This window comes from Pyrgilauda ruficollis, unplaced genomic scaffold (genome assembly GCF_017590135.1).
Source record: "Pyrgilauda ruficollis isolate IOZ18807 unplaced genomic scaffold, ASM1759013v1 scaffold23, whole genome shotgun sequence".
Lineage (NCBI taxonomy): Eukaryota > Metazoa > Chordata > Aves > Passeriformes > Passeridae > Pyrgilauda > Pyrgilauda ruficollis.
The window spans coordinates 17,500,322-17,522,987 of record NW_024522539.1 but is presented as its reverse complement, the minus strand read 5'-3'; the positions used below and the strand labels follow the sequence as shown (position 1 = coordinate 17,522,987).

At 53.0% G+C, this 22,666-nt stretch overlaps 1 protein-coding gene across 2 annotated transcripts in view; it reads left to right on the top strand.

Annotated features, from left to right (window-relative positions):
- Positions 1-22,666, top strand: part of NPTN (neuroplastin) — a 39,781-nt gene that overhangs the window by 13,177 nt on the left and 3,938 nt on the right. For both annotated transcript variants that reach the window (XM_041468788.1, XM_041468787.1), the window contains exons 2-5: positions 7,889-8,057; positions 10,670-10,764; positions 15,876-16,009; positions 16,823-17,096. In XM_041468788.1, coding sequence (XP_041324722.1) covers positions 7,889-8,057; positions 10,670-10,764; positions 15,876-16,009; positions 16,823-17,096 — 672 coding nt within the window. The remainder of the gene's footprint in view (positions 1-7,888; positions 8,058-10,669; positions 10,765-15,875; positions 16,010-16,822; positions 17,097-22,666) is intronic.

The following is a 22,666-nucleotide window of genomic DNA, read 5'->3' as shown; positions in this document are numbered from 1 at the left end:
CTGTCTTTGAGCCTGGCTTAACATCTTTCCTCAACTTGGCTTTTAAGGCAAAGCACTTTTATTTTTTAAATTCCTTTTTTACACCATACTTAACTTGGGGAGATGAAAATTCTCCCTGCTTTGCTCCTCCAGGACCATTCTCCTTAATTCTTTTGCACCTTATGAAATTTGAGTTCCAAAAGGATATTTTAATTATTAAACAACAATTCTGCAGTCCAGGGATGACTGCCTTGTGTATTCTTACCCTGGCAGATTTTACAAGAATTCCCAAGCTCTGAAAATCCAGTTTTTTTTTTCTCAGTTGGGGATTTAATTTTCTTTCCCCAACACAAATTTTAAGGAAGAGTTTGGAAATGTGAGGAGCCCCTGGAATTCCAGTGGAACTCTGTGTTCCATTTCCCTGGTTTTAGGGCATTCATCTCTCCTTGTCTCCATCCACACCATTGGGGGATGAGATCAAATCGTGAATAAATAAATCACTTCCAGAAGGGGTTTTAGGTTAGTCCCAAGTCTTCGGGGTTAAAGAGAGCAGAGTCCCAAATCTCTTTAGGTTTAAACAGAGCAGAGTGCCAAATCTTTAGGTTTAAACTAAGAACAGTCCCAAATCTTTGGCGTTAAATTGAGTTTAGTCTCAGATCTCTGGGGTTAAGCACAGCACAGTCCCAAATCTTTGGGGTTAAACTGAATTTAGTCCCAGATCTCTGGGGTCAAACTGAGCATAGTCCCAGATCTTTGGGTTTAAACAGAGTAGTCCCAAATCTTTGGGGTTAAACAGAGCACAGTCCCAGATCTCTGGGGTTAAGCTGAGCACAGTCCCAGATCTCTGGGGTTAAGCTGAGCACAGTCCCAGATCTGTGGGGTTAAACAGAGCACAGTCCCAGATCTCTGAGGTTAAACAGAGCACAGTCCCAGATCTCTGGGGTTAAGCTGAGCACAGTCCCTTGAGGCAACCCTGCACTCTGGCTCTGTCTGGGTTTGGGATTTTGTTGTGCTGCTGCCTCTGGAGCAGGAGCCGAGATGTGGGACAAGCCCAAGAAAGGCAAGGCCGGGCTCTGGCAGCTCCTGCGTCACCGAGACCTGCCCAGTGTCACCCACTCCGTGCTGGGACAGCCCTGGAATCCACTGGCGGGCCCAAAGGCAGTAGCATTTCCCCTCCCACTGCCATGTGCTGCAGCCTTGGGAATAACTCACCTTTTTTCCCCTTTTTTGTTTTTTGTTATAAGCATTCTTGCTCAGTGCTGGCAGACTCCAGCTCCTTGTGCAGCTCCTGGCTGGGTGTCACCGTGGGTAGTGGCCCTCTGGTGACATCCCCTCACTCACTGCTGCTGTTTGTGAGTGGCTGGAAATGCAAAATATTAACCCACAGCTGCCCCTGGTAATTGAAATATTTGTTAATTTACCTATGGAGGCTGTTTGGCAGCTGAGAGAGTGCTGGTCATTGGGGTCAGTGCTGGTCATTGGGGTCAGAGAGCGCTGGTGATTTAGGGTTGGGGAGTGCTGGTCATTGGGGTCAGCACTGGTCATTGGGGTCAAGGAGCACTGGTCATGAAATATTTGTTAATTTACCTATGGAGGCTGTTTGGCAGCTGAGAGAGTGCTGGTCATTGGGGTCAGTGCTGGTCATTGGGGTCAGTGCTGGTCGTTGGGGTCAGTGCTGGACATTTAGGGTCAGGGCGTGCTGGTCGTTGGGGTCAGGCAGTGCTGGTCGTTGGGGATTGTGGCTGTTCATTATTGGGGTCTGTGGCTGTTGGTCATTAAAGGCTGTAGCCATTAGGGGCTGTGGCTGTTGGCCATTAGGGGCTGTGGCCATTAGGGGGCTGTGGCTGTGGTCACTGGGTGCTCATTAAATGCTGTTTAATGCATGCTCCAAGTCCCCATTTCCATTTCCAAACCTCATTAATTTGCCTCTCATCCTAAAACAAGCCAGTAATGCGAGGCCAGGGATGGCACAATCCGAGGACAGGCATGACAGGCTCTGAGTTTTCCTGGTGTGACACTGTCCCTCCCCACACTGCTGATGTCCCCTGCCCCAGCAGTGCACCAGGACGGGTTTTGCTGCATAATCTGTCTGGCCAGCTGTGTCCTAATCCTGCAATTTTAGGAGGGGCCTGGGGGAAGGGCCTGGTGTTGAGGCACTGCTATTCTCCTGAATATCTTTGGCAATAGGATTGAAGGACAATTTAATGTGTGCGTGTGCTCCCACGGGGCTCTGAGGCGGGTAAGTACGGGAGGATTTAGGATATCCAGAATATCCCATATTGTAGCCTGAGCACGGATGTCAGCCCTCTCCACAGCAGGGGGACTGCTGAGGGTCCTTTGTGGGTTCCTGACAAAACAACCTTTTGGCTTCTGAGTGTTCATTCCACTGAAATTCCCTTTCCCAGAGCTGGCCTATCAGGAAAATAGGTCACTTGTATCTTGGGGAATTCCCTGCACTGGAAGTGCTGAATAGATGGGAGAGGAGGTCAGAGCAGAGCTCGCGGCTGGCACGGGTTTGGGATTTTACCCCTGGTGCCCCTTGGGTGGGTCAGGTAAAGAAACCTCCTCAGGGAGCAGATCCCTGACCAGGGACACTTAACCCTGGCACATCCCGGGCTGCCCAGGGCTGGAAAAGGCCTGGAAATCCCTTGGGGAGGGTGCCAGGGGCAGCTGCCAGGGAAGGCAGCAGCAGGGATTTTGGGAATTCCTGCCCTGCAGCCCTGGCCACTGCCAGTGCCGTGGGTGTCCCCAGGCTGTGTCACTGCCAATGCCGTGGGTCCCCAAGCTGTTACTGTCAGTGCCAGGGGTGTCCCCGAGCTGTGTCAGTGCTGGTGCCATGGGTGTGTCACTGCTGGTGCCCTGGGTGTCCCCAAGCTGTGTCACTGCCAGCGCCGTGGGTGTGTCATTGCCGATGCCGTGGGTGTCCCCAAGCTGCCCTGGGTGTCCCCCAGCCGTGTCACTGCCGATGCCGTGGGTGTCCCCAAGCTGCCCTGGGTGTCCCCCAGCCGTGTCACTGCCGATGCCATGTCTCTAACTGTGTTTTCTGCCCCGCTGCTGTGTTGTGTGTGAGCTCTGTTGTTTTCTGCCGCTCTGTCACTGCGTTTCTGCTGCCCCTCCCTGCAGCCGGGTTTGTCAAGTCGCCCATGTCAGAAACTAAGCTCACGGGGGACGCCTTTGAACTGTACTGTGATGTGGTTGGGAACCCCACTCCAGAGATCCAGTGGTGGTATGCGGAAGTCAACCGGGCAGAGGCTTTCAAACAGCTGTGGGATGGCGCTCGGAAGCGCCGTGTCACCATTAACACTGCCTACGGGGCCAATGGGGTGAGTGTGCTGAGAGTAACCCGCCTTACCTTGGAAGACTCTGGGACTTACGAGTGCAGGGCCAGCAACGATCCCAGGAGGAATGACTTGAGGCAAAATCCCTCCATTACGTGGATTCGAGCCCAGGCTACTATAAGCGTCCTGCAGAGTGAGTCCGGCCCCCAGTAGTGGCACTGTAGTGTCTAGAGGCAGTCTGGTGACCCCGCCCCCGTGTCCCCACCCTCTGCCACCCTGTCCTGTCGTCGCCAAGCGCGGGCTGCTCCTCCTCGCCTGTAGTGCTGACCCTGTGTGCCACCCGTGTCTCTTCTCCTTAGGACAAAGCACCTGGGAAAACCTCGGGATGTGGGGTAGAGCTTCTGTGTGAAACCAGCCTGCTGTCGGATTTGTGTTTGTTCCCTCGTCCTTTTAGTTTTGTAGGAGGTTTCCAGCCTCCCTGGCTTCTCCACCAGTGCCTTTCTCTTTGATTGCCATGTTCTTTTCCCAACTCTAACCGTGTTATTTTGATTTCTTCCGTTCTCTTGGAATTTCTGGGAATGCCTCCTCGCCTGGTTTTGGTTACATATCTGCTTCTGGATAAATCCTTCCCTTTCAGTTCCACGTGACCTTTCGTGTTTGGATTTTTCCATGAAGTCGTGGTGTTTCTTTTCCTTCCTGGCCAGCAGCATGTTCCTAAGGAGTTCTCTGATGCAGCAGCACTGAGGAGGTGCAGCCATTCCTAATCCAGCCTGTGGGAGCAGGGAGAACATCCTGCCCAGTGCTGAGCCCAAACTTGGGCTCAGTGACTCCATCCAGGGTGCAGCTCCTGGCAGCAGCAGAGCTCTGGGAGCAGAGGCTGAGCTTGGCCCAGAATTGCTCTTTGTTCTTGCCTGTGGCAAGGCTTTCCTGCCTTCACTCTGCTTTTCAACCCAGATGGATTTGGGAGTTGATACGGTCAGATTCTGCAGAGAAGAATTTTGGGCCAGATGTAAAAGTTGCATTTGCCTAAGGAAATGGCTGCTGAGTTACAGGTGGAGGGAATTAAATCTGCAGTGTGCAGCTACAGGAGAACTTGTTTTGGGTGGTTTCTCAGTGCCCTCAGAAGAGCAGAGCAAAAGTGTGGTCTTGCTCCTGTGCTCTGTGTTCAGATAACCCTTTAATGCCCTACTGGGTACAAAACTCTGTTTTTGTATCTTGATTTTTTATTTGGGCACCTTGAAAAATCCCCCCCAAAGCTGTCCCCAAAGCCTGGTGCTGCCGTGGGCACTGCTGGATCAGAGACCTTCCCTCTGGCAATGGAAACAGCCTTGGTGCACGTGGAAAATGGCTGGTGACCCGGTGCTGTGGGGTGACTGCAGTGACAGCGGGTCCCTGAGCTGCAGCTCTCAGCCTCAGCCCACCCCTCGCCCCTCCCGTGTCCTTTGGGCTGCCAAAGGACTGGAATGCTTGCATGGCCTCCAGCAGCAGCTCTGCCATCCTGGGAATGATCCTGGAAATCTGTCTGCTAGGGAGTGCTGTGTGCTGGAGAGAGCCCCGTGCCCTGGGACAGTCCTGGGGCTCCAGAGCAACTCTGGGGGACACAATCCTGGTGTGCACAGCCAGCCTTGTGGGGAGCACAGCTGTGTCCCTGGGGACAGGGGGTTCCCTCCCTCAGGCCCCTGGCACCGAGGAACTGCAGCTCAGCCTCTCCTCCCCTCCCAGTCCGTTCCAGCTGCTGAGTGGGAGCTGCCTCCTGAGTGCCTTGTGTGGGATCACACTGCTCTGTGGGATCACACTGCTCTGGGCCCTGCTGTGCAGGGGAAGAAGGAGCAAACCCCTGAGTGCCCTCCTGTGTGTGCTGGGACAGCTGAGCTGCTCCTGCTGGGAGGAGGAGCCCGCCGACATCAGCACCTGCCTGAGCCTGCTGGAGGAGGAGGAAAACGGGGATGAGGTTCCCAAGGTGTCCCTGGAAGTGCAGCCTCTTCTCTGAACCTGCCCAGATGGCCTCAGCTCTTCCATTCCATTTTTCTTGGAAATGGGAATTGTGTGGCTCAGTGGAGTTGGAGTTTCCAGCTGCTGCCCTGCTGTGACACCAAAGCCCCACAGAGCACAGGCTCTGTCCTGGCCTCTGCAGAGATCAACTTGCTTCTGAAAATCTGGCACCCAGGAACCACCATCTGCCTTCCACCTCATTCCGGATTTGGAACCAGAATTTCACTTGCTGGGGTTTTTTTTTAGTTGCTTTGCTTGGGTTTTAACGGTAAAAGCTGAGCTTACATAAAATGGGCACTTGAAGTGATGTGTAAAAAGTGATTTTCTGGGTGAGCATCCTCCTTTGGCTGCTGCTGTCCCAGTATTCCAGTTGCAGTTTGTCTCTTGCAATTAAATGAGGAGACTGCTCCATCAATTTGCTTTTTTAATAACCAAATCAAAGTAACATAAATGCAGGTGAAGCTGGAAATGAGACTTACAGCTGCCTTCACTTCTGCTAAGCTAAAACTGAAAAGGTTGCAGGTCAGTCACTGAGTTACTATTTCAGACACACTCCAAAAATATTCCCAGAGCTCTGTCAGTGTTTTTGCGGGAATGCAGATGAGCTCTTTGGGGGTGGAAAAGCACATGGGGCAGGCCAGGAATGGTGCACGATACGAGAATAACACAACAATTCTGGGCCCAAACAATCTTTGAAAGGATAAAATGCACAGTGTGGGAGAAATGAGGCAGAAACGGAGTGAAAAATGTGGCAATACAAACAGCAACTGCAGTGTTTCTGCAGTTGAAGAATGATTTAAAGAGCTGGATTTCCAAGAAGGATATCCAGGACTGGAATGCTGCAGGTTATCAGAGCATGGATATTTTTCCTCCCTGGGCACAATCTAAGAATGTGCCATAGGATACAGGGGTGTTCCTTCCCTGTGTGGAAGGCTGGGATGGTTCTGACACAGTTGGGATTTTCTGTTCTCTCCTTGTGTTTCATAATCTGCATTCCAGAGGCTCCATGGATCATAAATTTATATCCCAAACTGTTAGCACAAGGCAAGAGTTTCCAGAATCCAAACTCTTTGGATGACTTGCAGAAATCAGGGAGATGTTTGCTGCTTCCTCAGCCTCCTGCGTCCAGAGGGGAGGGAGGGAGGAGCAGCTGGAGCTGCACCTCTGGAATCAGTCAGGAATTGATCCCAGGTGGGGCACACAGCAGCATTTCCACACACACAGCCTCTGGGGTGGCCTGCAGCCTAAAAATATTTTTTTCGTTTTTTTTTTTTTGAGACTAACAGCAAGAATTGTGATGTTTTCTAAAAAATTTTTTTTTTTTTTTTTTTTTTTTTTTGGAGACTAACAGCAAGAATTGTGATGTTCTTAACCTCTGCCATCCTGTGTGAGGTGGTTTTTCACAGAATGCTTCAGACCTGAGGTGAGGCACAAGCCCTGCAGCAGAAAGGTCTTTTTACCAAGTTTGGGAAGCAACTTCTGTGACTGAGAATCAGGCAGCTGTGTGAGCTGGAGAGCAGCAGCGCCTGCAGGGGCTGAAGGCAGCGTGGTTCTCAGACAGCAGCACAGTGCCCTCTTTGATTTGAGCACTTCTGGAAGCTTTGCCCTAAAGAATGGGAATTGGGTGTTGCCAGGTGAGGCTGTGAAGTGGAACAGCCCCAAAGCAGCCAGCAAAGTGCAGAGCTCCTGGGCTCTGCTCATGCACTGGGGCTGTTTTTGTTCCTTAGAAGTGTTTATGCTCAAGGTTACTGTGGACACAAGCCAGTTGCAGCTCTGATTTTAGCCTGCTGTGTATCCTTACATTTCACTGTCAGGTTCTGGGTGCTGCTCTCAGCTGTTCCTCCTCAGCCTTCCCCAGTTCCACACACCAGGCAAGTTGTGCCCTGTGGAATCTCCTGGGGCCGCAGCAGCCTTTGGGCAGGGGCAGATCCAGAACATTACTGAGAGGCCTAAATTTGACTGCTGTTTATATAAAAAATGGGTTTGTTTGAAGCCTCAAGGAGAAGAATTCACAGAATCACTGGGTTGGAAGAAACCTTCAAGATCATCGAGTCCAACTCAGCCCCAACACCTCAACTGAACCCTGGCACCCAGTGCCACGTCCAGGCTTTGTTAAACACAGCCAGGGATTGGGGCTCCAGCACCATTCGAGAACGTTATCACCCTTTCTGTAAAAAACTTACTCCTGATACTCAACCTTTGGCACCCAGTGCCACGTCTGAGAGTGTGTCCTGTGGTTCTGTCAGTGCTGCCTGGAGAGAGAGCCCAGCCCCAGCTGAGCACAGGCACCTTTCAGGGAGTGATAAGAACCAAGTGCCAGCCAGCAAGAAGCTTTGGAGGAGTAACTGAGGCCTCACGTGGAGCCCCAGGAGTTGGTGTGGGAAGCACAGAGTGTGTCAGGAGTCGCTGGTGTTCCTTGATGTGTGGGAATTCCCAATTAACCCCTTCTGTCTCTCCCCAGGAGCGCAGCCCTGGGGCGCCGCTGCGCCAGCTCCGAGCTCTGTGGTTTGGTTGTGCTTCCTCCGTGTGTCCCGCAGTGCCATCCCCCGTGTGGTGCCCTCCCCTCCCGCCCCCTGTGCCACGTAGAGTAGCTGGCACTGTCCCCAGGGTTGGCTCTGAGCGCTGTCCCTGCCTTGCAGAGCCGCGGATCAACGCCAGCGAGGACGTGGTGCTGCACGTGGTCGGCGTGGCCGTCACGCTGCAGTGCAACCTGACCAGCAGCCCCAGCCCCCTGGCCGCCAGCTACTGGGTGAAGAACGGCGAGGAGATCCCGGGCACCAGGAAAGCCTCCAACACCACCGAGTACAGGTGGGTGCTGGGCTGGGCCAGGGCAGCAGGGCACTCCTGGTGGTCCCACAGCGGTGGCTCAGTCAAACTCTGTCAGTGCAGAGCTCTTCTCCAGCGTTCGCAGATGTGTCTGTTGCTGCACATCCTCCCAGAGCCCAAAATCCCAGCTGGAATGAGAAATGGGAATGGGCAGGGATGGTGTTCATGCCCTGGGGAGGGCAGGGATGGTGTTCCTGAGGTGTGGGTGCCTGGGGTAAGCCAGGAACAAAGGCATACCTGGTGTTCTCACAGAGGTGGCTCAGTCAAACTGTCAGTGCAGAGCTCTTCTCCAGCGTTCGCAGATGTGTCTGTTGCTGCACATCCTCCCAGAGCCCAAAATCCCAGCTGGAATGAGAAATGGGAATGGGCTGGGATGATGCTCCTGCCCTGGGGAGGGCAGGGATGGTGTTCCTGAGGTGTGGGTGGCCTGGGCTGAGCCAGGGGACAAGGGCACATCTGGTGTTCCCGCAATGAGCTCCAGGGTGGATGAGTAAAACTAAATTCAGAGCTCTTCTCCAGGGTTCACCTGGACAGAAGCACATACAGCATGATTTTGGTTTCCTTGGAGTGTGTGGGGTTTATCCTGCCCATCTTCTGCTGCACATCCTCCTGGAGCCCAAAATCCCAGCTGGAATGAGAAATGGGAATGGGCAGGGATGGTGTTCGTGCCCTGGGGAGGGCTGGGATGGTGTTCCTGAGGTGTCCCTGAGGTGTGCGTGCGGCTGTTTGCTCACAGCACTGCTGTGGGATGGTCCCAGGCCTTGGCTGGAGCTGGTGGGATCCCATGCAGCTCTCTCAGTGATACCCTCAGGGTCTGTTCCCTCTGGGATTTTCTTGCCCTGTTTTTTCTTTCTATCCATTTTCCCCTTTGATGCACAGCAAGTCCAGCGTCCAGTTCCACGTTAAGCCAAGCTGAAGAGCTCTTTAGGGATGCTTTAACCCCCACTGGCAGCTTGGTCCCAGCTGTGTTCTGTCTCTAGAGGGGCCCTTTTCCCCCTGCTTCACTGGCACAGGATTAGGGAATGTTCCAGGTTTTCATGGCCTTAGCAAAGCAGCCTCTCATCCACAGCATTTTGGAAGTTGTGTTTGATCCTGATTAATGATTTGTCCTTTCATTTTCCCCTTTAGCTCACTTTGAATTACCTGGTTAATTTTGCAATTAAAAACCGAGTCTCATGTCCTTCCATAATTCCTTCCTGTCCCTCCTCAGTGCAGTGTTCAGCCCTGTGCCTGAGCTCTGGGGGCTCTGCTTCCCTGAGGAGCCATCAGTGGATGGGAGTGGTGCTCAGGGTGCCTGGGAATTGCACAGTATTGCCCAGCAAGGGCCAGGCTGAGGCTGTTCCAAGCCAGGCTGGATTTTTCCTTCCACATTCCTCTGTAAAGGAGGATTTAGGCTTGGCTTCAGTTTTAACTGCTGGGGAAGGAAGGAGTGAAGTGGGAGGGCACCACAGTCCCTTTGTCCCCAGGGAATGGGGCGCTCCCAGCAATCCCAGGGACAGCTGGAGAAATCCCAGCTTTCCATTTGCAGAGTAGACCCTGAATTCTGAGCACTCTTGGGCTGCTTTGCTGGTGCTGGAGTTCAGGCTCACTCTGCTGTTTGGTTTTGCTTTGGATCTGCCCCTTAACTGTGCTTTGGTTCCATTTTAAATGCAGGAATTCCAGGTTTTCTCAGTGAAAAGCAGCAGCAGCATAGCTGTGGTTAACAGCGGGTGTTTCCTCTCCCATTTATTTATATTTTGGTTTATATGCTGGTTCATCTTTTATATTCTGTTTATTTCCCTTAAACTCCTGGGCTTTTCTTTTTTCAGTCACTTTGTTTTGCTGTCAGATGTTTTTTGTGCTTGGAGTTCAGAGCTGGGTACTTTCATCATCCAGAAATTCTGTTCCAGAATTGAGAGATGAAACTGTTTCAATAAAATCCTGCCTGTTCCAGCGCTGGCAGTGGAGTGCACCTCTCCCAACCCTTCATCCAGCTGGGGGTGGCTGCTCCAGCTGCAGGGAGCTCCTGTGTGCCTGTGAACCTTGAGCTGTGTCAGTTTGCAGCTCCTGAATGATTGATGGCAACCAGAGCCCGGGGAGAGGCAGAGAACTCCACCTTGCCCTTCCTCTCCTCACTGTGGGCATTGCCTGGAGCAGCTTCAAACCAGCAGTGCTCCAAGTGTGCTGTTGAACTGCTGGGCCATTGCAAAGTTGCTTATCTGAAATTAATTCACTTTATAACTCGAGAGTTTGGGTGTGTGAATGCTGTCAGCACTCAGTCTGAAGTGAGCAGCTTTTTCCACGTGTCTCAGCAGTTTCCACGTGTCATTAAATGATTTTATTGCAGGGGTTGTGCTCTTCTGCTGGGGCTTTTTTGCTTGATTAAAAAAATTAATAAAAAAGAGAAGGATAATAAATAAAAGAATTAACAAAAAGGAATAATGAAAAAGGTAATAGTTAATAAAAAAGAAGTGTTTTGGGGGAGGGAACTGCCTCAGTGTGTGCCGGGGAGGGTGGGCGTGCCCGGGTTGCACCAACAATGAGGGGTGCAATTAAGGGGTGTTAATTGAGGTGCTGTGGGTGTGAGGCAGCTGTGCTGTGTGCTGTCCCTGCAGGATCCTGAAGGCCCGAGCAGAGGAGTCAGGGGAGTACCTGTGTGTGTTCGTGTTCTCCGGCTCGCCCGTGGCCAACGCCACCATCGAAGTCAGAGGTACTGCTGCAGCTGCCACTGCCCCTGTCCCCTCCCACTCCCTGCCTCCCTCAGCCCCACAACACAGGAGAGGCCTCCTCCCCATGCTGGGTTCATAATCAGAAGTAATAATTTGTTATCATAGACAAAAGCTCTGATTTCCAGGGAAGGCCTGGCACACGGTCAGGGAAAGAGCTCAGAGATGGGAGCAGCCATGGATTTGGGGGCACTGAAACACCTCTGGGTCCTCCTAGAGCCTGAATAAAATCTGCAGAATGAGCAAGGTTTGCCACCAGTGTGGCTGTAGGGGAGCCACAGAGGTGTCAGGGAATTCTCAGGGATTTCCCATAGGTCTGCAGGAGGAATGAGGTTGAGAATTTGTGTGGAATTTGGCAGGCCCTGTCAGTCTGTGGGAAAGGGAATTCCACCACCCTGTGCCTCTGAGGAACTTGGCTGAGTGTTCAGGGTACACAGCTGGAGGGGTTCAATTTTCCTTCTTTTCCTTTTCTTTGGGATTCTTTTCTTCCATTCTGCCCTTTTGCTCTAATTGCTCAATCTCCTGATGTTACCCTAATTAAAATGTAAAGTTCCTGCTGCCTCCTCTGGGCTGCTTTAGGTGACAAACCACTCCTGGAGTGGGGAAATGCAGCTCTGGGAGGGGAGCAAGATCTCTGCCAGCTCTGATGGTCTCTGCAAGGTCCTTTGGGAGTGTTTGGCTGCTGCTCTGCCAGGAGAGCTTGGCAGGGAGCTGGGAGCTCACTCTGGGGGAAGAAAAGTCAATTTCTGTGATTGAAGTGCCAGGAGAACTGATCCTACTCACTTCCCACAGGTAATTTACACCTAAATACCCTTCCTGGGAAACTGGGATAGTAAATGGGGATTGCACTTAGGGCAGATGTGAGGGACAGTGGCACCACCTGGGTGCCATGCACAGCTGTAATTTCCTATTTACCTGCTTGGGTCCTGTTGCTGCTCGAGCAATTACACTCAGATTTAATTGTAATTATGCTGATTGTAATTAGGGTGCAGCTCTCACTGCTGATGCACAGGGGAAGGAGGGTGCTGAATGCCAGAGTGCTCGTGCTCCAAAAATAGGGATTTTTCTGACAGCTTGTGAACAGCTTCCCCAGAGCCTGTGGCAGGGGCAGCCCAGGGCGTGCAGGGCACCTCCCCTGGTGTGCTGCTGCCTCCTGGCCCTGGCATGGCCCTGGAGCAGCCTGGCATTGTGGGAAGTGTCCCTGCACATGGCATGGGCTTTAGGTCCCGTCACCAAAACCATTCTGGGATTTTTTTCTCAAAAAAATCCATAGGGCAGAGGTGTGAGAGCAGCTGGGAATCCAGGGTTTAATGGCAGCATCTGGTGCCTTTCCTGGGAGCTCATTCCAGGGCTCCTTCCCTCAGCCAGCTCTGCTGAACTTCTGGGGGGACTTTGTTCCTGCTCAGGTCCCCACAGCTCTGGGGGCAGCTCCCAGCTGCAATCCTGAGGCTGAACAAATGCTGGCTTTAGGGAAATGCTGGCTTTAGGGAATCCAGAAAATGATGGGTGTAGGGGATGCAGCAAATGCTGGATTAAGGGAAAGGGGGCTTTAGGGAAATGCTGGCTTTAGGGAATCCAGAAAATGATGGGTGTAGGGAAATGCTGGATTTAGGGAAACACTGGATTTAGGGAATCCAGCAAATGCTGGGTTAAGGGAAAGGGACCCTTGGAGCAGGGATCTCATGTCCCCTTTTCCATGGCATTGTTGGCTTTAGGGAATCCAGAAAATGATGGGTGTAGGGGATGCAGCAAATGCTGGGTTTAGGGAAACCCTGGATTTAGGGAAACCCTGGATTTAGGGAATCCAGCAAATGCTGGGTTAAGGGAAAGGGACCCTTGGAGCAGGGATCTCATGTCCCCTTTTCTGTGGCACTGGAGCAGGCTGGGGGTGATTTTGGTGGGGTGGGGGTGCTGGAGCTGCCAGACCTGGCCAAGGCACCCCCTCCTGCCCCCTGGAAGGGGATTTTTGATTGCTGCATTTCCTCCTGGGGTATCCCTGCAGTGCTGGTGTGGAGCTCTGGGGACCTGAGGATGAAAAGAACCCCAGATTGTGAACTGCAGCCCTGGAGAACTCTGCAGTGCCCCTGCTCTTACAGGGTCTTGGGAGAAGGGGAGAGGAAACAGTCAAGCATGCCTGAATGTCTGTTAATTTTTCTTTTTTTTGGTAGCAGTTACTTTAAATTAGCCCTGCTTGCTTCCTTTTGCTCTTTGTGAGGTGTTTCCAGCCCACCTTGAGGATTTTTCCTGCTTCACATGCAGGAATCCAAACCTCCCTTTGCCAGGGGCGTTCTGCTGGTGCCGGTGATGCAGCAGTGACAGAGCAGAGAGGGGGCTGTGCTGCCTGAGAGCTGAAATGCAAATCCTTCCCAACAAAACCTGCCTCACCCTGATGCCCTGAGGAGCTGGAGCAGAGGCTGGATGGAGTTAAGGGGAATAAAGTGGAGATTTATTGAAGTGCCCTCAAAGGGCAGAGCCCTGGCAGTGCCCAGATGGCTCAAAGATGGGAGCAAAAGAGGGCTTGGTCACGAGAGCTCACATTCTTATAAGATTTAGTCCATTTGCATACAGGAATTAACTGTCCAATTAATAGCTTCAGATGATGAAGTTTCATCCTCCTTGCTTGCTTGCCCACCCTCTCTTCTCACGTTGTTTAAGCTTTGGGCCTGAAGTTTGAAGAGATTGTCCTTGAGTCTCCAGATAGAACAGGATTGTTTTGTTTCCACTGCCCTGTGAAAAGATCCCAGGAACACTTAAAGCTAAAAGCTGCACACTGACACAGAACAGAAAAACTTACAGCCTATGGAATCAACCCTGGGCTTTGGCTGACACTGGAGCAGAACAGTGCAAGGAGCAATCCTGGCTTGAAAAGCTTCCCAGGAAAATCCTGCTAAACCTGGGGCTGCAGGGGTATGGGGCCAGCAGGACACAGTTTCCTGCATTGTTGGGGACAGAAAATGCTGGGTTGGTGTCTGGTGGTGGCCCTGAGCCCTGAAGCTCCAGCACTGCACAGAGCTCCCTGGGTGCTCCAGGAATAGCCCTGGCCCAGCAGAGCCAGGGAGGAGCAGAGGTATTCTGGGCACTGCTGCTCTGCTGGCATCTCCTGGGAGCTGGCCTCTCCTTCCTGCAATGTCATTGTGTCACCCTGGAGCAGGAGTGGAGGTGTCCCAGAAAGTGTTCCCTCTCCTTTCCTGTCCCTTTCCCTCCCTGCCAGCAGCCTGACACAAACTGGGCCAGCTGGGAGTGCTGTCCCTGTCCCCTTTTCCAGGCTCAGCCCTGCTCAGGGTGGCACTGGAGGCCAGCCAGTGGTGGGTTGCAGCTCAGAGCTGCTGAGTGCCACTGCTGCTTTTCCTCATGGGAGTGTTCCCAGTTGGCAGCCCCTGCTGGCATTCCAGCAGTGCCAGCTCTGGGATCGTGTCCTTGTCACCGCTGGGCTCGAGTGTCCCTAGGCTGGAGGAGATCCCTACTTGGCCTCTGCCAGGAGATCCCTCCTTGGCCTCTGCAGCCCCTGGTGGCGTTCCAGCAGTGCCAGCGCTGGGATCGTGTCCTTGTCACCGCTGGGCTCGTGTGTCCCTAGGCTGGAGGAGATCCCTCCTTGGCCTCTGCCAGGAAGCAAAAGCCACAGGGGGCTCACCCAGCTGCTGCTTTAGGAAGGTCCCAGGCCCAGCAGGGAAGTGGTGGCACCTTTCAGTAAGTCCCAAGATGACAGTCCCCTCTGGAGCCCTCATTATCTGGGATAAATGTCATTTTCCTCTCCGAGGCTGGGGCAGGGGGTGGGAAGGACGTGGCGGGTGCTCTGCAGTGCCTGGGTCCTGCAGCAGCACAGCACTGCCAGCCCCAGGGCTCATTCATTTCCTGCCTGAAGACCTGAATTCAGCTCAGGAACTCCATTTGCTGCAGGTGTTCTGCCCCTGGCAGGCACAGGGATCACCTGGCAGGTGGGGAATGTTCCTCCCAGCTTCCTTCAGCTTCTGGCAGCTCCTTTCTGTGCAAGACCAGGGGGTGGTTTGGATCTGCAGGTCAGCTTTTATGTCTCTCAGGGTATTTTTATGTCTGATGTGGAAAGATGCATTTTGGATGTCAGTTTTCTTAAATAAACCCCTTGGGTTTGTTCTTGGCCTGTTCTTACCAATCATGGCTGTTCTTGGCATCATCTTGGAATTAGTAAGTTGACATCTGGCTGGGCTTCATCCTCTGGTCAGGACTCCTGCAAAGCCCAGGAAATAAATGCTGTGTTGGAAATGCTGTTGGAATTCCCATGGGCACTTGGAGGGTGCCTGGGGCCTCTCCTGGTGTGCCTGTCCAGGTGAACACACACCAGCAGGAGCTGAAGCTTTCCTACAGCCATGGATTTGCTGTGCTTCACAATCTCATTTGGATAATGCTGTTACTGTCCAAAAAGGATCTGAGGCACGGGATGCTCCCTGCATCAAAACCCCTTTGACATAACACAGTAGGAAGCAGGACAGCTTGCCAGGCATTTTAAAGATTTGTGCTGTAATTTTGGGAAGAGCAAGCTCAGCTGCTGTCTGCTGGCAGGAGAGCTTTTGTTCCCTTTGAGCAGAGCTGTGAAATTCCCCTCATGATCTCAGCCTGCAGCTGGAATTGCTGGCGCTGTGTGTGCACGTGCAGGGAGTTCTCTGGTGGAGCAGGGGAGTCTCCTGTAGGAAATTCCAGTTTCCTGGAGCAGCTGGGCTGCCCCGGGCTGGATTAACAGCTCAGAGCTGCCATCACACATCCAGCCACGTGTGCTGTAATTAGGAGCTGCAGCTTTAAAGGTGGGCCCTGCAGCCCGGGGCCATCTGCTGGGCCAGGGGTCAGCCCAGGCACTGCCCTGAGCCAGCCTAAGCTGGGGGTTTAGGGCTGCTCAGGGAGGGTTTAGGGCTGCTCCCAGGGACACAGAGCACAGGGTTCAGGGCTGTGCTGAGGGACACAAACAGAGCACAGGGTTTAGGGCTGCTCCCGACACACACCCAGAGTTCATCCATAACATCCCCTCGGGGTAGGAGAGCCCATCTTCCAGGGAGCAGGAGGGATTTGTGTCCAGGTGGGTGGAAGAAGCCTGTTTGTACTTACAAGCTGCTCTGTTGTCTCGTAGCCACTCCTGACATCACTGGGCACAAGAGGAGTGAGAACAAGAACGAGGGCCAGGAGGCCCTGATGTACTGCAAGTCCGTGGGCTTCCCCCACCCCGAGTGGGTGTGGCGCAAGAAGGTCAATGGGGTGTTTGAGGTAAGGAAGGGGGGCAGGATGTATCCGCCTGCCCAGACCCCAGAGAGGGAGGAGAGCAGCACCCCAGGGTTGGGGATGGGCCGTTGAAGGGGCTTTGTGACTTCTCAAAATGCAGTCCCTCCAAAGTGTGAGTGAAGGTGGATATTTTTGGCAGCAGTGAGGATGGATGGGTGAATATAAAATTGATATTTATATATAAAAAGATATTAAAATATATATAATTGATATTTGTACTATTGGTATGTGAAAAACACTGCTCACTGCATTGCTGGGCAAAGTTAAGAACTTACTCTGAAAGCCATTTTCTGGAATTTGCTACAAACTGCTAGACTGAATTAAGAAACTTGATTTAAAACCACATTGGGTTATGAATTCCTCCCAAGTTTTACTGGTTGAGCTCACAAGACTTAATATGAGGAGGTGGCAGTGATCCCTGTTAGAGCTTGGGTGATCTGTTTGTTCCGTGTAGCCAGTGATGTAGTGAGCAGGAAAATGTGACCAGCAGTGGGAATAGCAGAGAGGAGCTGGGAATTTCCAACCCCTCCAGCCCAGCTGTTTCCTGTTGCTGCATGGATTGGATGGATGGAGCCAAAATGTGAAGCTAATAGCAGGATGGGATGAGTGTTCCCTGCTGAGTGCGAGCTGGAGGTTTTAAGGAGCGGCTGAGTGCTGGCAGTGATCAGAGCCCTGAGTGCAGAGTTCCCTTTGTGGTGTTTGGAGAGATGAACACCAGGCCTGGGCTCCTCCCTCAAATCTCCTCTTCCCGTGCCACAAAGGCCCTCAAGCTGTTTCCCACCCCTGTCCCTTTGCCAGGACATCAACAACTCCTCGGGCAGGTTCTTCATTTCCAACAAAGAGAACTACACCGAGCTGAGCATCACAAACCTGCAGATCAACGAGGACCCCGGCGAGTACCAGTGCAACGCCACCAACCAGGTGGGCTCCGTGTCGGTCACCACCATCCTGCGCGTGCGCAGCCACCTGGCCCCGCTGTGGCCCTTCCTGGGCATCCTGGCAGAGATCGTCATCCTGGTGGTCATCATCGTCATCTACGAGAAGCGGAAGCGGCCGGACGAAGTTCCCGACGGTAAGTGCGCCCCGCGCCGCCGCTGACCCGGCCCGGCCCGGCCGCCCTGCTGCCGGAGGAGCCGCGGGGCCTCTGCAGGAAGGACCGGCAGCCCGCTCTGTCCCGCTCCACGCTCCTGCCTTTCTCCTTCTTCCCTCTCCGGACATGAAGCCCAGAGGGTGCAAGGCCCAGGGCTGGATTGCAGGGCTGGGAGGGGTTGTGGATGTCTTTAAAGCTTTGTTGCGTGAGGGGTGGAGCGCTCCCATCTCTTTCCTGAGAAACGCTGTCTGTCCGCCCCAAGGAGCGTGGGGCAGCACAGGGGCAGAGCTGGCAGCACCCTCACCCCTGGTGGCATTCCCTCCTCCCCGTGGCCGGACACTGGGCAGGGGCTGTGAGGGAACATTACACTCAAACCAAGGAATCGTTGCACTTCAAGGGACTGGGGCTGCAAAGGTGCTTCAAAACTAAAATGTGTGCAGGGTTCAGAGATGGGGGAGGGCTCTTACTCTGCTGTGTAGCTGAATCTGTAGTTAAGGAATGCTCTGGAACCTGTATCTATTGTAGCCACTGATTAGATTTTATAAAAATAGGGCTTATTATCAGGTTTGATGGTAGCAATAATTAATTCATCTGTGTTTGGTATGTACAATTAGTAGTAACTTTTATCTATGAGCTTCTCCTGCACACCTTCCCTTGTGCACAGCTGGGGAAAGGGGCAGTGTGAGGCTGAGTATTTGCAAGATCCATGCTGAGAAACAGCCTTTAATGTGCTGCTAGCAGCTTACTCCAGTGTGTAGAGAGAAAACCTCTGCGAGGACTCCTTGGGAGAAGCAGCAGGAATGTCGTGGTGCTGCAGGAACACGATGGATCCAAGCATGGGGCAGGTGGAGGGCAGTGTGCTGGAGCAATCCTCAGCACCATGCTGGGCTGGCCAGGCCCTTCCCAGTGAGAGCTGTTTCCCAGGGCAGCTGGGTGTGGATGTGGGGCTGCAGGGGGCCCTGGCAAGGCATGAAAATAGAGGTGTGAGACTGATGTGTGTGTGGGGTGGGCACAGCCACCTTCACGGGCCTCACACAGGATCCACAGTGAGGGGAGGAGCTCGTGGAACGCAGCAGGCCCGAGGCTTGGATCAGAACTGGCTGAAGTAGTGCATCCCTAGAGGAAACCAGCTTTGGTTGTAAGCCTTGAGTAGCACTTACTAACTGCTTACAGAGCATGTGTGGGGACTGCTCCTGGGGTGGAGCCCCCAGTTGAACCGTAGTGCATGTTCTGTGCATCACTAACAGCTTCCAGTGGCTCCAGGGCTTGTCCTGCCCTCAGCGTGGCCTCAGGGATCTCCACCAGCCTGGAAAACTTGGAACAGACAATTTTAATTTCCCCTTGCACGTACCCACCTCCACATCAGTGGTTACAGTTCACCACATTCAGAATTTTCATTGGATGAAGTTTCACAAGGACCAAAACAAGGTCCTGGCAATTTGATACACAAATATTCCCTGCAAACAGCCCCAAATGGACTGAATCCAACAGGGATTGGCTGTGGCGTGAGCAGATCACAGCACAGCCCCTGTGGTGGTGCAGGGGAGCCCACACTGGAGGTGAAGAGTTCACTGCCTCTTTCCAAGACAGTTTTCCTGGCTGGTCTGGCCTCTCCCCAGGTACCCGAGGGATGCAGGCTCATCATCCCCCTGGAGCTGTCCAGGATGATGAGCCAAGGAGCTGAGGTTACTCCAGTGCTCACTGGGGCCACCGTTCTGAAGGCAGAGCCCTGGGGACTGACTTGGTGCACCTCCATGGGGGTCAGATGTTCTCCCTGTCCCCTTTCCTGGAGGAAAAATCCATGCTGAGTATGACAGTCCGTAGCTGGGGATGAGGTTTGCCTGGCTGATGGGCCCAATTGGCATCATGCCACCTGGAGTCCCACATTCCTTGGATTGTTGTGCATTTTCCAAACTGGCACCGAAGCTTTCTGTGCTGCCGAGGTGGGGAACGCCCCGGGAGCAGGGCACGCACAAATGCACACGTGGGAAATCATCAGGAGCCTCCTGATTGCCACGTGTGGATGTTTGACTCAGGTTATCCTGAATTTTATTATTTTCAAGACATGGTTATGAAATGCCAAAGTTAATGCTGGAATGCAGCGGCGTGCTCGGCGTTTGGGATTTCAGCTCCCCCTTCCAAAATCACACCTCCGCCTCCGCTGCTGCAGGGAGCCGGGGAAGGAGCGTCAGGGAGCTGTGGCTGAGCCAGCAGGGTGAGGCCAATACCCGCAGCACTCCTTATCCACAGCATCCACAGCAGCTGGCACCAGCCAGCATCTCTGCTGGCTTTTCCAGTCCTGGGGTCAGTGGAATGTGCTCACCTGTAGGGATGTGCTCATGGCAGAGCTCCACGTGAGGTGCTGCTGCAGCAACCACTGAGCTCTTGCTGCCCTTCCTTGGACCTCTTTGGACCTCTTCAAATTTAGACACTGAGATTGCTTCATCATCACCCCCTCTTCCCAGGGTGGAATAACTCTGGAATGCCGTTCTGCTGTCCCCCAGTGTGTGTCAGCCCAGGTCCCACCGCAGGTGTGAGGGTGGATGGCCCCTGTGGATCTGTTACCCCTGGCTCTGCTGGGGGATGGCTCTCGCTGCAGATCCCAGTAAAGATCCCAAGGGTTGGGCTGCAGGCGTTGGACCTGTGGTGTCCCCTTGTGCAGGTGCCACACATCCACCTCAGGGGGTCTGCCACCATCCCTCAGGTGTCCTGGCCACCATCTGGCTGCTGAGGAGTGCACAGAGAACTGGAAATGTGGCTTACTCAGACCACTTCTAAGGATTGTTTTTAAAATTTGGAGAAAATCACTGCTGCTAAACGTGGCCACATCCTGTGCTCAGGAAAATCAAAGGCTTTTGGAGCAGGAGGAGCTGTTAATGAGCTGCTGGAGCACCTTGGCTCCTGACTGGGGCAGTGCAGGATGAGCTGCTGGTTTTGGATAATGCTGGGAGCTGCAGGTGCCCACGATGAGCTCTCACCTCGTGCTGTGCCCAGGTGATACTTCAGGGCTGGCTCAGTTAGACCTACACAAATGACAAGGTTTGGGATGTGCTGGGTCAGCTCCTCAGGCAAGACCAGTCTGGTGCTGGGCACAAGTGCCCAGTTAGTCCCAAGGGATGTGACTGGTGGGACAGGAGTGTTCTCTGGGTGAGAGGATCCTCAGACCTCTGGAACTTTTTCTCCAGCACCTGGGAACTCTGCCTGGCCAGCCCAAAGAAACAATTGAATGTTTCCCTTTCCCTCAGATCTCCATGTTCTACAGGCTTCACATGCCCTGGCTCAGCGTGCCCATGGGAGGCTGGGGAGGGTGATGGACTCCTGGTACACTTGGAGCAGTTCAGTGTAAAGATGTTCCCTCTGCTGGAAGCGCTGCCGTGCTGGAAGAGCAGGGACACTCCTTTAACTTTGGCATTTCCTGACTGCAGGCCTCGGTTTTGCATGGACCTTGCTTTGTGTGTCCCGTGAGCTGCTTGGTGTGCCTCGGGCCAGGGCTGCTCAGGAGCTCCTTTGCTGATGTTTCCTCCTTCTCAGAACTCTGATTTGGGAGTTGATTCTTTTTCCTGCCGCTGGAGAGCAGGAAAAGGAACATTGCACCTGTGAAATCCCTGCTTCCACCAAAACAGTGGCATCAGGGGGTGCCTGGAGCAGGGTTTGCTGCAGAGCCTGTGGATGAGGGGTCCTCCCAGCACACCCAAATCCCGTGCTGGAAGGAGGAAGGGAGGGCAGATGGCGCTTGAATTCCTGCATCCTTTCAGAACGTGAATTCTGACCTGCCTTACACTGGCAAGGCAGTGTCCAGCTCGCTCCCCGTTCCCAGAGAGCAGCCAGGGGGGCTGGCAGAGCCAGGGGGGCTGGCAGTGCCAGGGGGGCTGGCCACGTGCAGCTTCCGTGGCTTTGGGGGTGAGAGCTGCATGAGCGTGGCATGCCCTGGCACGTGGCTGCATGCCCGGCGCGAGAGGTGCCAGCAGGGAATGCCAGGGTGCTGCCCTGGGCAGGGAGAGCAGGGAATGGCTTTGTTCTCTCTAGTACAGCTCGAGCTGCTTGGTTTCCATAGATCAGCCAGCACCACCTGAGTGTAGCCTAGCAAAGGTTGCTAAAGGAGTGGGCTTTCTGCTGTTGTTGCATCAAAATAGTCTAAAACCAGCACAGCCCCTGGCTTAAAGGGTGTTTTCTGGGGTAAGTAGAAAGTAAAAACCTCTTGGCTCCATTCCCCATAGGAATGGGAATGGTTTGTACTTGTAAATCCAAAGCCTGGAGGTGACTGGGTTATAATATGTCCCTTTTCATTCTTCCCCTCTCATTCCTCAGCCTAATCCAAAGACTTCCCATAAATGTGTTTCTTCTCCTGGCTCTGCAGAAGCTCCATCCAAATCCCCACATTCTTTCTAACCCTCTTTTGCTTTTTTCTTGACTTTTCCTGTTCCTGCTATTACTGTAAGTAATTGAAAGAAACAAACTGTTTTAACTGCAACCATTTACCTTTTGTAACCTGTGATTTTGGTGGGGGTTTTTTTCCCTTTTATGCACATCTTTCTCTCCCACACTTCAAATTCGTCAGGGTGAGCAGATTGTGAGGCAGGTACATAATGAGGCCATAGCCATCAGCTGTTCCCAGCAGCATTGCTGTATCCCCGTGGGAATGGACACAGGACCCTGAGCTGTCACAGGCTCTGGCTGCTCCTTCAGAGCATTGAGGTGCTCCTGGATGCCTGGAAGTGCCCAGTGCCTCATTGCACAGGGCTTGGAGCATCCTGGGATTGTGGAAGGTGTCCCTGCCCATGGCAGGGGGTGCCACTGGATGGGCTTTAGGGCCCCTTCCAACCCAAACCAGTCTGGGATTGATTCTTTGCAGGTTTTAAAGCATGAGCTCAGATGTAGAATCCCTTCAGAATCAAAAATTGGAATCTTAGTGCTGGAAGAACCCGCTTGTGTTTCATTTTTAACTTCCACCAGTCACAAGATGCTACCCAGGATTAATTTGATACTAAAAATAAACTCTGTAGCTTTCCAAAGGCGGTGAAAGAAACTGAGTGACATGTAAAATACCTTGTAAATTAAGGCTGAAAATGGGAGGGGGGGCACAAAACACATTCCCATCCAAGTGGAGGAGCTAAGGGAGATCTACTTGTCATCATCTTCCAGTTTTAATTCCCAGATACTTTTGCCTGCATGGATTGATTACCCGTGTCAAAACCAAGCAGCACTTCTCCCATTTTGGCTCAGAATGTGCAGTTTTGGGACCCCGTGAAGCAGGTCATTCCATCCCTGAGGAGAGGCCTGGCTGGGGGTTATTGCTGTGCTCTGTAAGCAGGGGGGTTTTGGAGCCTGCACATGCTGCAGGAGGAGGGGCTCAGTGCTCAGTGGCCGCTCCGGCAGCGCTGGGGACGTTTCCCTGCCCTAGGTGCTACTGACTGTTCTAGAGCAGGGCTGTGGCATTAAAGCTTTGGGTGATATTGATCTTGTCGGTTACTATGACTTCTTTTTTTTTTTCCCCCCTTCAATTGCATCATACCCTTAAAAAATGGTGGTAAGTGAGAGCTCTGCATGCTTTG